A 14709-nucleotide genomic window follows, 5' to 3' on the forward strand; every position below is an offset into this window, starting at 1 on the left:
TAACACTACTCTGTACGCTTCCACTACATGGCTGATCAGGGACATACAGGCAGGCAGCAAAGACAACACATCTGGAGAACTTGCTTGTGCAAGCTTTACCCCTCTGACAGGGTTCAGGTACCACAGCTGTGCAAAATATGATATGAGAACTGAGGAGTGGCTTTAAAGAAATAAGTGCTAAGAATAAACAAATCATTTTATGTTACTCTACTTCATTCAGCTAGTATGAATCTTTGCTACCTTTTCACATGTTTTCCAAGAACCCTCAGGTACAAATTTCGAAACAATTTATTTCTTTATGGTATTTTCTGTTATATCAAGTTCTGTCATCCCAATCTTTTCAAGCCATTGAGGTCTAAATGTGAGTGTTGATTGACTGCATTTTTTTTTTTAGCTGGATGGCCTGAGTCACCTTAGCCAGCTATTTGCTCCAGAAAGATCACCCATGCTTTTGCTAAAAGGGGATGTTAAGGTTATGTGAAAATCCGTACATGACCTTGCATTTCTTCACTTCAGAAGAGCTACTTCATGGCAAGCATTTTTGCTTATGTCCGCTTGTCTAGCCTCTGAAAGAACTGGTTTCCAAAGCAGCTATTTGCTAGAGTCATTACCTGGCACATGAACTGTACCGGGTTGGCTGCATTAGCCAACAGACTGCTAATTTCCTCCATGTCGGTATGATAGGTGATGCTTGTTTCTCCCACCATCAAGTCCCCTGAATATATCTGCAGAGGCACTGTCCCAGAGGTTAAATCTTTGAAAAGAAAGAGAAGAAATCACTGTTAAGAACAAACAATGGGAATGAGTCTGCATCAAATACCCCCAGGATAGGAGGAGTTTGGAGATACTGCCAGTGGCATACCAAAACAGTTTCTATTGTACTGAATTCATGAAGAGTCATGAAAAAAAGGAGATGATGCTGGTCTGAACACTAGGTAGGAAAGTACTTTGGAACTACCGTCTTCATAGATATGTCAATGTACATCACCTGTGACCTGTTAGGTCCTCTTCTAACAGTTGTCTGGACCACCAATATTAACAGTACACTACCTCAAACTAGAACGCCTCATGTCTCTCTACGCCCGACTTTCTCTGGAGCAGTCTCTAAACCATGCCATAAAATATGAGAGCTGGGGAAGAAGGGGAGAGAAACCACAAAAGTCACTAGGGATTTTGCAACCCCTGTCAGCCTCACTAGTCTCTGAATGAAATCAACTTAGAAGAATTCCAGCTTTACAACTTTACCCATGCACAGGATTTATCTCCTACCTGCACCTTGGGAGCTTCTTGATGTTTTGTCCAGTGTACATTCATAGGTCTGAACTTTCTCTTTGAAACACAAATATTTTGAATCCTACTGAAATTAATCTTTCCCTGCTTGGCTGTTAACAACTCAGGAAATGATGAAATAGTTACAGTCACATGCGAAAGGAATTAAAAATATATTTCTCTTACTGTTAGAAACTGCAGAGTTTACATAGTTGTACACTCTATCAACGTGAAGGTCACGCTTATAATTCAAAGTGCAAGTTAGTTTCCAGGTCCATGTTTAAATTATAAGTCCTGATTTAAGACAGATTAAGTTGAACATTTTTATGTGGGTGAGGTCACCTTCTTTAAATCAATCCACCTCACTGACTTTACAGAAGTTGCTATAATGACTATTAGTCTCTATTTTCAGAGCTGGCACAATGACTCTTCAAGACGATGGACCAAAGTAGATAAAATAACATCATACTGGGAAACTACTATCAATCTGTAAGGCACCAAAACCTTGCCCCTAAAGTTTAGTGAACCTAAAGTTTAGACAACCTACGGTTTTGTAAATGTAAATACCTAGAGTGACAGAACATACCTAAATTAAAAGGCAAGCCAGGATAAATAGTTTCAACTCCGATCACAGAGAGATCATCACACATTAAGCACGTTATAGTCATGCAATTGTTTACTGGCACTTACCTTCTCTCGGTGCCCTGCCAATGCTAATGTTGTGGTGGTTATAACACACAGTTAAGTTCAAAGTGCTTTACAAGCTGCAATCTACTCTCAGAACTCCCAGTAAGGTGTTTTCACACTGCAACCCTGCCTCAGCTGAGGGGAAAACAGAGCCCCCAAGCAGCAGTCTATCTCAGTTCCTCATCACAAAACTATCACAGATGAGAGTGCAAGTTCAAGATTTCCTGGCCTCAAGTTTTCTTGTGTTGCAACCTTTACCCTTATCCCTCTGGCACTTTTCAGGACAGGCAGATTGAGGTAGAAAGGAAGCAGTGGAGGGAGGAGAGGAGGAAAATCTCAGCCCAGCTTACTTGGAGCCTCCACAGAGATTGTGTACTCGTTCTCCACCTCAGCCGGCACACGCACAGATGATGCATTCTCTGGAGAGAATTCAACTTCAGTTTTCACTTTGCCATCTAGTTTACATTTCATGATAATATAAACTGTTGTCTGCACCTAAGAGAAAAGGCATTACAACATGCAGGTTCACAACATAAGAACACTTACTTTGTTAAGTCCCTTTTCTAGGGATTTTGTTGTCATTGCAACTAACATAAATTATCATCTGTCATTTTCACGGTCCTGGATGGTTTTCAGGAGCATCTTCCAGTCATAGAGTAACTGGGCATATGGCTTTGTTACAGCTTGCACCAGCATAGATACATGCATTAAGCTGACAAAACTCCAGATTTATCAGCTAGATTTATAAACTGAATAAGCTAGATTTATAAAATTATTTAGTTTCAACTCTATCAGTCTCTTCCCTCAAGCAGCACAGCGCTGTTCTGAACAGAAACAAAGGAAGAAACTTAGACTTTTTCCATCTGAGGGGATACTATACTAAGAAATGCTGTTTTTCAGACAGGAAGCGATGATCTAAGCTCTTTGGAGTCACTTGCAGGACATGCACCAGAATTGTCATATTAGACTGCATCCAGGCTGTGGAGTTAATTGGTTCATTACAACCACCTTACTCCACTTGCCACCCCTAAATCTTACCAGAATGGAAGATGGTAAGTCAGGAGTGTGAACGTGCCTCACGGCACACAAGACAAGCAGCTATGTTAATGAGACTATCTGTCAATAAGTGACATTGCAGCCTAGACAACGCTGGGCACTGCATGTTACCAAGCTACTTCTGGGCCTATGGAACTGAACTCATGAAACAGAGACACTGAGGACAAGGGGCTGAGAGGGAAGGTGACAGAAAAGGAATTAGGGACTAACTCCCAGGCCTGTAAAGCTGTCCATTACAGAGCAGCATAATGGGTTGCAACAGCCCACAGTAAGAATGTAGCCCAAGGGGTGGGCATACAGTACCCCACACCGTATGCGGTCAGGCTGCACCACCAGATGGTCCCCAGTGCTCTTGGATGATCCATGTTCTTCACTCATGGCAAGTCTGTGGGAGTAAACTGGGTTCTTCTCGTCTTCTGTTTCTGTATCAGTCACAGAGTCACAGCCTGAGTCTAAAATAAAGCATACAGAGTTCTGTTACATCACTCCCCTTTGCTGAAAACGCGCATCATACAACATCCATCCTGAGAAACAGCAAGGCAGGTGGTGGGGTGGAACTTGCTGCTCTTCTCAAAGCAATGCTGAGAAAAGGGGATCTAGCTGAAGAAAGGGAAACTACAGAGCTTCCTCTTTTTTTCCCTTAAGAGGATTGCTGGGAAACATTCACAAAGACACAAAAGTGCTGGAGTAGCACTGAACATGCTTACAAAACAAACAACAATGCCACTCTGCTGGATGGATAGTCCCTTCTCATGTTAGATAGGAAAATTAATATGTTAATGTCTAACATAAGAATGATCGGCAACTGGACTCATCTGACTCCAGCTGCACTCCAAGTTCATTGTAGGATGGTCAGCAGCCTTTAGTCTTCCTCTCCTAAAGTAAATGAAGAAAACCAACTTTTCTTTCATTTCAGTAGTATCTTTATTTTTCTGGATCCTGCTTATGTTGCTCACCCCAACTCCCAAGTTCATTACTGTGTTGACAAAATACAACATGAGGCAGTAATCTGAAGGGATCCCATTCCTCCAGCACAAACTGTAAGCTCCTGTATCTATACAAGAGTGAAACTGAAATGTACCAGAGCCTTTGCGTTGAAGAATAACAGTATTCTACCCAAGCAGACCCAAGAGTAGAAGTAAACCCATGTAACCCTACAATCTGTGTGTACAAAACAATGTTCTCATTCCTGTTCCCCAGTAATAGCATGGATATTGATGGAAGAGCAAACAAACTGAATTTATACCACTGGCTGCAAAAAAACCTAGCAAGAATTAAAATAGATTACAGGTCTCCTACCGCTGCCAGGAAATACTTTTCTCAACTAGAGAAAGGAAACAACAGATGATTTTGTATCTACTTAGTAGAGAGTGCTTTCTTACCTAGTTTCTACCTCTTGATTCACGATACACACCTTTTTTCCCCTGTCCCCCAAAACATGGGGTGAAAGTCACTGACTTCCCCTTGTCAGAAGACTAGCATGAATTCTTAAAACTCTGTCTCCCATGGCCAAAATTTTCCAAACCTTGGAAAACTGTGGAGCGGTCAAGGATTTAAGATAACATTTTGGAAGTTATTTATTATTTCCTACTTACCTTAAAGCACAACTGTAAAGAGCAGTACGAATTATTTACTAGACAAAAATCTCAGATTTGGACCGGCAGAGTTTTTATATGAGTAAGAAATGTTCTATTTAAAATGCTCAGTCCTGATGAGAAAGACCTAAGTGACCAACTGCACTGTCTAACCTGTGGCATCCATACAGTGAAGCTGCCAACAGTCCAGGTTTTACTCAGAATCCCCCACCTCTGGGTACATCAAGTTTCCACAAATCAAGAGAGCCAAAGTTATTAAAGCAGGCTTCTATTAGGAGTTCATGTCCTGCTAGTTTCAAACAGTGTAGCTAGAAGTCAGTCAGGAATTTAAATCTAGACTTCTTCATCATCATCATTATTACTATTATCAAAGACTTAAACTTAGGACATTTGAAATTCTGTCATGCACACCTTCCCCCCCCCCATATTTACTATATATTTGAATTTATGAATTATATGAATGCAACTTTGTTTTCAGGAGACAGGTTTTAAGCCACAAAATTTTACCGAATCATTCAGCCGAAATTTTTGTCACAAACAGTGGTGCACATACACTTAACTTTAAGTATGCAAATCACTCCACATGGCAAGTAAGCCTACTCACGAGTACAAGTAGATTGATGCTTTAATGTTTGCTGTAGAAAGAGTAGAGCCAAAAATCTGCAGCTCTAAAGTTCAAGTAAGGCATCACCACCACCACTGACATTTCTTAAACAAACCTAGAACAGTACAAGTAATTTAACAAATAGATTTTAATACTGCACCAACACAGATCTGCAGATTTGACTAAGAAACTACTTTGACACAAGGCTACATACTGATGGTGGTCTTTTGGATTTTCAGACAGTGGTACCAAGTGTTACAGAAAATGGACTGAGGTTTTAAATTCCTTTATTCAATATTTTAATTGCTACTGTCCAAAGTCACTAGCTGCAAGAGCCAGACCGCAGTTTAGGGAACCCTTCTTTTAGGGAAAGGTGGACTACTCCCACCTGGGAGCACCAGGCTTCCCAGCAGAAAATAAAGCACTGGTCCCACATCATTCCCTTACATGATAGCTATCACATCAGGTGCTTGGCATATACAGAGCAAGACACCATGTCTTTCGGGGAGGAGAAGAGGAGGCAACTGTTACTAGAATAGTGTCTCTGTAATCTCTGTTGGTTATTTCCAATATGATTAAATCAGAAAGACTAAGCTCACTGTAGATAAGAGAGATCCAGTGATGACCAAATTACAGCAAAGCATTAATGTTCCTGCAACATATGCACAAGTTGACACTTGCCAGCATCCTGATACTAAGGGCATCATTCCCACCCCAATATGGAACCATTAGTGTGGTAATTTGTACCTCACTTGCCCCAAATATGGTCCATTTCAGAGGAAAATGAAACCTAAAGCTGTGGATCTCAGCTACAACATCTACAGTAAGCAAGGATAAGAGGGAAGCAAGGAGAGAACAAGCCCCCCAGTCCCTCTGCTTTACTGATGTTATTTGATACTAGAAACAAATTAGCAGATAAAGAATAACTTGAGCTTTTAAGAAATTCTGGCATTGCCTGATCCTGTCTTACACTTCCACATTCTTGCAACAGAGTTGACTGCCCGGAGGTCATATGTAAGAACAGAGCTGTTGGGTAATATGGGAAGAAGCAAGCAATGTTAATCAGTAATTGGATTAACAGCTGACGGAACAGGCACTCGGAGTCTCAGGTATGAATCATTCATCTGTTTTGTTCATTCAGAAAATTCTGAAATTGCAAATTACCAACTTCCCACATAAGCGGTGAACTGATGCTATGGTCATCTTGCAAGTTCCAGTCATGTCCTACTGACTTGTGAACATGCAAGCAAGCACTGGAAGAGGAAACCATCCCATTACATTCAATAACATCCATGCTCTAAAGGGACATGTTGTTAGATCGGGATTCCCACTCACTAAGATACTTGAGTAATGACAATTGCATATACAGATGCAGCAGTTATATCATTGTAATGATACCCAGGTTAGAGAGGCCGTCACTGAGGAGATCAACAGACTCATTAGAAAGTTAAGTGAATACCTGAATTGAGCTTCTCCATGAGCAGCTGCTGTAGGTCAACGGCTCGTGGTTATAAACGGCTCTGCCTTGACTGGAGGGCCTTTCCGTTCCCCTTTAAACAGAGGCTACCTCAGGCCACGCTCGAGTCTGTGAAATACTTGTGAGAATAGCAGCAAGGGGAGGAGATGTGGTCCAAGAAACCCAACCACATTTCCCCTTGAAGAACGTGTCCCCCTCCAGGAAGTGTCAGTAGCAGAGCTGCAGACAGCAGCCCTGTGCCGGCCACTTCTTGCCTGTCCTGCCAGGCTCCTCGCACAGCTGCCCTGCAGAAACTCACCCCCTGGGAAAGCCCAGGGAAAATGTAGGCATGGCCATGTGCTTCATGAGCCATTTAGCAGCTTTAGAAACTAATATGAAGCAGCCAGTTATTTTGACGTGTTGCTGTACAGCGCACGCAGCTTGCTCCGTCATCCATTTCCTCCTGGCTAAGCTGGCAGGCTATCGGCATGGAGCCGACAGCTGTGGTTTCTGAGAAGTCAGCCCTTACACCACAGAACACGTGAATGCTCAGAAGGAGTCAGCAGCCTGTCCAGACCACTCTGCCACCCAGATACTAATGCAAATGGCACGACTGGACAACAGCTTGTCCCTATAGGTTCTGCATGTGCGGACTACCCCCTCACTGGCATCTGTGAACACTTCCCACTCCGTCCATCGACCAGCTCACCAGCTGAGACAACTAGCTTTCACAAGGCCTCAGACTTTCATCTCAGTACACCCAGAGCAAGAGGGAGGGCCCTCAAAGAGAGCTCCTGCTATCACCTGAAGCTTGCAACCAGCCAGCCTCCTTTTCCAAGTGTGAACAAGGACATTAAGTCTCCCACAGCAACTCCAGCTGCATTTGTGAGAAGCAGGCAGAGGACTGACAAAGTAGTCAGGGAAAGCAAGGAAAGTTACCTTTCATCATGCTAACCTCAGAGCCCCTGCTTTACCAAGGACATACCACTCAGCAGGGAAACATCTTGCAATAACCCCTCAAAACTGGGTTATACTGTAGCAACATTTCCCCTTTCAACAGAGTGGAGAGAAGCATGCAGAAGAGCAGCAGATGAGAAGAAAAAACACAGGAAAATGTAAGACTTTGTAAAACTGTCCATACAGAACAAATAATGTATAGGACATCTCCCCCTTCTCTCCAAATGCCTCACTCCAAGCACCTCATCTACACGCATAGCACCTGAAAACAGATTTTCAGTTCTACAAAGAAAGTGGTCATGTTTCATTTTGCCCTGTAAAGTTGGAAGTGACAACAAACTAGTTCTCATCCTCCAACACAGAAACAAGCTGTATTTTACTATGCCAAGTTTTGCTTGAGCCAGTGTGCGCACACACACTTGTGCATCTCATAAGGAAGCTGTATCCTTACGAAGAATACAACTGGGTTATCAAGAGACCTGTTGACAGGACCAGTGTTTCAGCAAATTGTGAGAAGCCAGAATGTAAGTTGTGTTTACCTTTGTAACCCACTAAAACAATATATCTCCTTAATACTCAAAACCACACATTACTCCACAGTTCCTCTATAAAGCACATCTTGTCCAAACTTCAAGGAACTTCACTTCAAGGAAGTGAATGCATCTGTTCACTTTTCTTGGTTCAGTGTTCCCAAATGCTGCTTCCAGTTATTTTTTAATTTCATCTTTGAAACAAAAAGGATTTGGAGAAAGCTGAGTCACCAAAAGTTGTTTACAATGCCAAGGGCAACTCCATGTCACTCCTGTAAATACTGGAAGGTAGAGATGAGAAAATGGCCAATAAATACCATACTTGGGTTGCAGGAACAGGAAACTCAGCACATAGTTCTGAGAACAGTTAAGCAAGGAAAGTCTGAAAAGCCACAAGAGTGGAGAGGACACAGAAGAGAAAGCAAGAAGAAAAAATATGAAAAAATGCCAGACACTAGAAAAGAGTGGTAAAATAAAAATCTCAAGCAGATGGGGAATTGGCAGATAACAAGAAGGTAACCCACAGGATCAAAGGTACCTTCTGTGGGAATATTCCCATTTAGGGACAAATGTCACCAGTAACTTCCAGTTGGCCACTTGGGCTAGGCGCAGTTTTTAATTATTCCTGGCACTCATTATTCATGTCAGATGACAAATGAGACTGAGGAGGCAAAGTCAACTGCGAAGCAACTGTGATCAGACTGATGCATATAACCATCGCACCTCACATGACATTTCCTGATGTGCAGAAACACAGGTAGGAATCCCAGATGGGAAGTCCTTCCTGCATTAGCAATGGATGGAAATGGGAACTGGATTAACACACCATTGAAAGTCTTGTCATGGATACAGTGTCACACAGGTAACAGCTGGGAAACTGCCTACCACACATCATCTGCCCCAGCAACACTCAGCCTTCTCTACCTTGACTGCAGATGACTACTGGATCAGCTCTTATAGTTCAGCTTGGGATCACTGGTCTCCATCCCCCTCTTCCTCAGTAGCTCAGGAAGGTACACTCTTGGTCTGTAATGCTGCAGGTTGCATGAAGGCACCATCCACAAAGATCTATCACTGGGAAGTTTCACAGAAGCTCAGCCATTTCCCCAGGATGACAAGACAACACTCAGTAATCCTATCACAGATTAAAGAGGAAATTGCAATTTGTGACTTCCTGCAAAACTTTTCCAAACTTACAGACCTTGTTCATTCACTAGCAGCCTTGAGCTGAGAGCAGGACCTTTAACGTAAAGAACTGGATGCACCTGAGATAAGAGTGACTCTTACAGCTGCAACATGCAAGACCTCAGGGAAAGCACACAGTCTGAATCCAGCACAGGTTTTCCTCCAACCCCAGTAACAGACAGATGTTCCCCAAATACAGACCCCTCAAAATACTGTTCTGAGATTGTGCCAAATTCTGCTCTTACAAACCTCATCAGATGACCTTGCACAGTCCTGGAGAACAAATGTCGTCTTCCACTACCTAATAAAGCACATAAGTACCAACACTGCCCCTACAGCACCATTACTTGTCCAGAAAAGACAAATGCACAAAAGCTCAAACACACACCTTACTCCAGAGTTATCCTGGCTTAGTGAGTCTGCTGAGCTGAAAAAAAAAAATTAAAAAATCTGTGCATTCATCTGGGGGCAGATGTTCACAACAGAAAGCTATAGCAGTTTAAAATACAACTGCACCCGTCACAGCCCTCTTTCCCCTTCCTGTTTCCCCTTCTTGTCTTTATTTTCACCAGAGGCTATGGCCCACACAGGAGAACCAGTGGAAAAGAGCACGTGTTTGGCTGCGTCAGTGAGATGCAGGACCAGGATCTCTGCTTCAGCAGCTGACAATGGGGGTGTAAGCTAGGCTGCAAGTCCCTGAACTTCATGTTGAGGAGGAGCATTTATACATTTCACTCATACCTACTGCAAAGACAGTAGCTGCCAGCTCAGGGGTGAAATGCAGAGTCCCCCTTGTAACACAGAGACAACATAGTTTATCTGACCATGTCTACAGTGTGCTACAAATGCAAAGTGTATTTAGCTTGTAGTTCTTTCACTAAGGTTCAAGCAAACATGTACCACACTATGCCTGCCTCAAGCTAAAAGCATGCCTGGCTATTATGGTTCAGAAACTGCAAGCCAACTCATTATAATTCTTTGAGCTCTCAGCCTGAGGGTCTCACAGGCCTAGCGGTCAATTTGTGACAGGATTAAGTGTACAAACCTAAAGAACTAGCTGGGGTGCACAGGAACAGGACAGAGGTGGGAAAGAGCTTCTGAGGAAGATACAGGGTTCTGGCCACCCAGACAACAGACACTGTGTACATGACCAAAATCTCAAGAAAGAGAGGCTGGAATAGTTCACTTCAACCCCCTGTGCCATGAGACAACACATACTAAAATAGTGTTTGCATGGCTGATGATTTTTACGGGTGCCAAGAATCACGTTACATCTGCCACTGATTCAAGTCTTCCTGAGCAACCACATGCAAGAAACATGAACATCCAACTTGCTGATTAATTATCTCTCCTCTTGCAGTATCTCCTTGCTTCAATTTAAGCACAATGCATAACACTTGCATGACAGAAAAGACTGTCCACATAAAAGCACACAAAGCTGGAATTCCACCTAAGAGAGCTGGGTAGCTACTTTGGAAACATCCCACCAGGAGATCCCTGTTTGACTGAAGGTGTGGTTCTACAAGTGGCTTCAGTAGATCTAAGGGCACATTACTACTGAAAGGGCAGTCCTGCCCTCCCTCTCCTTCAAACAGCCTCTCTTGGAATACCACTCTTGCAGTCCAATGCCACACCAGATCATCCAGCCAGATGAAAGGTGAAGAATGAGGCAGACAACTCTCTTTTGCAGAAGTGCATGCTAAGGTCAGCCTATGCCACAGATGAAACTTCCCCCAGGAAACTCGAGATCCACTGTTATTCTCAAGTCACTTTTGAAAAACACGTCGAAAGCTTTCTGCAGTAATAATGAACAGCCATGAAAATCCTAAAAAAACGTAACTCTAGAAGCAAAACAACTGTTCAAGTGCACAACAAAGGTCTTTGAAACAACCTGAAGTCTGCCCCACACATCTCTTCAGACCTGCTCTGTAAAGCATCTTTGATTTGACCACACACTTCTGCAAAGATTTTGCAGAAATTATTTCAGCTGTTCCAAACTTGGAAGAAGCCATCAGTGATGGTCACTGGGCTCTTACTTTGAGCAGGTGTTTTAAAGCCTTGCAGTTCACATTGGCAGATACTTAGAATTAGGCTTAATCACTACCTTAAAGCAACCTGTGGGGAGATTATCAGAACTATAAGCTACAAAGAAATATGACTAGTATTTGCTATGTGCATGAGGTCTGTTACAGCCCGACGCTTCCTAACCACACCAGTTTCTGTACTTTACTAGTTCCAGGCTATCATTTCACTGTCTCTGTCTAGAAAGCTAGTATGCATCTATACTAGCACTTCTTGAATCTCATACTGTCATGAAAGATGAGCTGTGAAGTATTGCTTTTAATGTGCATAAACTGGGACTTTATGAAGCACCTTGACGACAAACAATGCATCCATCCTGCAGCTAGGAAGACTATTTCAACTGCTCAATCTCGTTTGCTGCAGATGGATAAGGACATTCATGCATTTCTCTCAATATCACTTGGGGGCTTAGTTAAGGTTTCTCTGAACGCTTTAACCAGCTCTCTGAAGTCTCTGTTTCCAGCATCAAGTAATTTATAACCATACTAGCATCTGCAAGGAAAGGCATGCTACCAGTATGTTCTCTCAACCTTAACTCCTGTGCAAGAGCGTCACAGTTTCCTCTCCTTGACAGGCAGTGAGAACCAGCCAGGCTGCAGAGCTCCCATATAATGAAATGGACTCTCACTGCACCCAGAGGGCTGACTAATACCTCACCCGTTCCTCTTCAAAGAGCAGGGTCAAAGAAGCGTATCTTCTATTTCAACACAATATAACAGAAAAATACCATTTTAAGAATACACTTAATTTTGCCCCTTCAAAGAGGGGAAAAAAAGAAGCAAGGGAGGGAGAGAGGACTGCAGTACAGCAGATAATCACGCTACTTCGTGTCTTCAAGGCCTCTCCAATAAGCTGGCAGAAATAAATGCTGGATGTAATTCCCTGAGACAGGACTATTCAGAACATATTCGTCCATAGAGCACTGAGAGCCAGAAGTAAACACCAAATGGTCCTCAGCTTCACACTTCTCTGTCCCCTTAGGTCTGTACATTGATTCCTGTCCCTTCCTACCACCAGCTTTCTTCCTTTACTGTACGTCTGATATCCAAACAGACTCTGAAGATGCAAGCAGATATCACAAACTTGGCACAGGCATCCACATACAATCTGCAGTTTCTAGAACCTCCTAAGGACCAAAACGGATCTTGCAGAGAATGGCAATTGCATACATCGGACTGGAAACTTCAGGAACATTGTGAGGACATGGGCTCAGTATGAGGGCTTGAAGAGATCAGCTGGGGAGGAAAATACAATGCTAGGATCTCATCTAGGATCTCATACAAACAAGTGAAGAGACTGCAGCAGGGCTAGAGGAACATCACAGTAAGTTAGAGCTGCATGAACTGGGATCTGCTCACAAGCTGGAGCCTCAGAGATACAGCATTAGCTCTCTAGCAATATAACAGGTCCCAAAGCACCATTTTCTCTAAGGCCAAATATTAAGGAGGTAGTTTCATAGAGGCATTGATCTGACATAGCTTCATGATCCTTCTGTAAGAAGATGACCAGGGATGTCAAATCAACTCACAGAACTCTTTTGGGCTGCTTTATTTCCAGGATGTATCCTTTAAGGGGGTGGCACAACTCTCCCATAAAGCACTTGACCATGTCATGCCTCTTACTAGCAGGATTACTTCCTGCATCCAATGTCCCTCAATGGCCATGCCTTATGAAATTTAACAAGCAGCACAGGGAAGAGTTGCTACAGCATTCAGGTCTTGTTCTGCCTCCACATGCAACAGCAAACTCCACAGGCAATGGAAATCACATTACAGCATTCCCTCTTGTAGGAACATGTTCCCACACAGGACAGAATGCACCTGTGGGGAGGGAGGTTACATTTCCCAGTTTACAGTATCCCCTTCACTACTGCCTCACCTGCAAGTCTCAGTGTTAGGCTGACAGTGTAGTCCTGACTGAAGTGCTACCTGCCAGAAACAGACACAGCACAACAGATACAGTAGCTGCTGTCAGAGGAATAGTTACCAATGCCACTGTACAGTACAAAGCATCTGCACTTGAATGAATTGTTGTAGTAGGCACCTGAGATAAGATCACCACTGTCCTATGTTGAAGGATGCAGCTCTGTTACTGTCTGGTGGCTTTTGTGGTTTCTAGTGAAAAGTTGCCCTTAAAAGTATTCAATGTGAGTTAACATATTTTTAAGGGGGGGGAAGAAAGGAAAGAGTGTTCAAATTTATCCACAAAAGCCACAAACTATTCTTCTACATTATGGTATTTGCTTTGTCATTCCTCAGGGCATCTCAAGTATAAGGGTAACATACCAAATAACACTGGATTTCACTGTGTTTGTGTCCTGAAATAGTTACACGGTAAAGCAGAAGGTCATCAGCGCACCAAGGCCTAACATGGAGCTTGTCTGGGCAATCAAATGAATGAAGTCTGACACCCTTCCATAGAAAGACTATTGGCCAATGAGCTACTCCAGGTGAAACCTGCCTTTCGGCAGAAATCTCAAGATACATAACAAACAGGAATTTATGTATCATCACTGAACAGATAATTTATCAATAACTCCCAAAATAACAGGAGAGCGGCTCCTGCCAAACTTAAAAATTCATTGTGAATTTAGGGCTCTAGCCCTAAACGGCAGCGATGAGCAAAAGTTAGCAATCAAATAATTACAGAAGCGTCAGGCTGAAGGGAACATCCTGCGTACTACTACTTCATCCCCCTGGGTTCAGACACACTTGAGAACATCTTATGCATCTCTCCAATCTGACCTCAAACTCCAAGTAGCCTATTCCAAGGTTACTTTATCTTTACAGTTTGAGTCCAGCACAGGACCACAAAGATGATTAAAGGACCACAGCATCTTTCATACAAGGAGAGACTACAAGAGCTGGAACTCTTCAGCCTGGAGAAAAGAAGACTCAGGGAGATCTTATCAATGTTTACCTGATGGGAGGGAATGAAAAAGAGGGAGCCAGACTCTCTTCCATAATACCCACTGACAGGACAAGAGGCAATGGGCACAAACTGAAACACACGAAATCTCATCTGAACACAAGATAACACTTTGTCACTCTCAGGGTAGTCAAACACTGGAACAGGTTGCTCAGAGAGGTTGTGAAGTCTCCACCTGCAGAGACATTCAAAACCTGACTGGGTATGGTCTTGGGCAACCTGCTTTATCTGACCATGCCTGAGCAGGGAGGTTGGACTAGATGATCTCAAGAGGTCCCTTCCAACTTGAACAATTCTGTGATATGCTCTCAAGTTTCGTTTGTGGTTTCACCAGTGCAACAGAAGAAAGTCAGGAAGTTA

At 43.0% G+C, this 14709-nt stretch overlaps 1 protein-coding gene across 5 annotated transcripts in view; it reads right to left on the minus strand.

Moving 5' to 3' along the window:
• PIK3AP1 (phosphoinositide-3-kinase adaptor protein 1) overlaps window positions 1–14709 on the minus strand; it is a 48507-nt gene that overhangs the window by 20551 nt on the left and 13247 nt on the right. For 4 of the 5 annotated variants that reach the window (XM_052799728.1, XM_052799725.1, XM_052799724.1 and 1 more), the window contains 3 exons: window positions 3316–3464; window positions 2307–2451; window positions 612–754 (listed from right to left, as the gene is read on the minus strand). In XM_052799728.1, coding sequence (XP_052655688.1) covers window positions 612–754; window positions 2307–2451; window positions 3316–3464 — 437 coding nt within the window. Of the gene's footprint in view, window positions 1–611; window positions 755–2306; window positions 2452–3315; window positions 3465–6670; window positions 7020–14709 lie in introns of those variants that run through there. The other variant, XM_052799727.1, reaches the window with a different exon arrangement.

Source organism: Harpia harpyja, chromosome 10 (assembly GCF_026419915.1).
Source record: "Harpia harpyja isolate bHarHar1 chromosome 10, bHarHar1 primary haplotype, whole genome shotgun sequence".
Taxonomy (NCBI): domain Eukaryota; kingdom Metazoa; phylum Chordata; class Aves; order Accipitriformes; family Accipitridae; genus Harpia; species Harpia harpyja.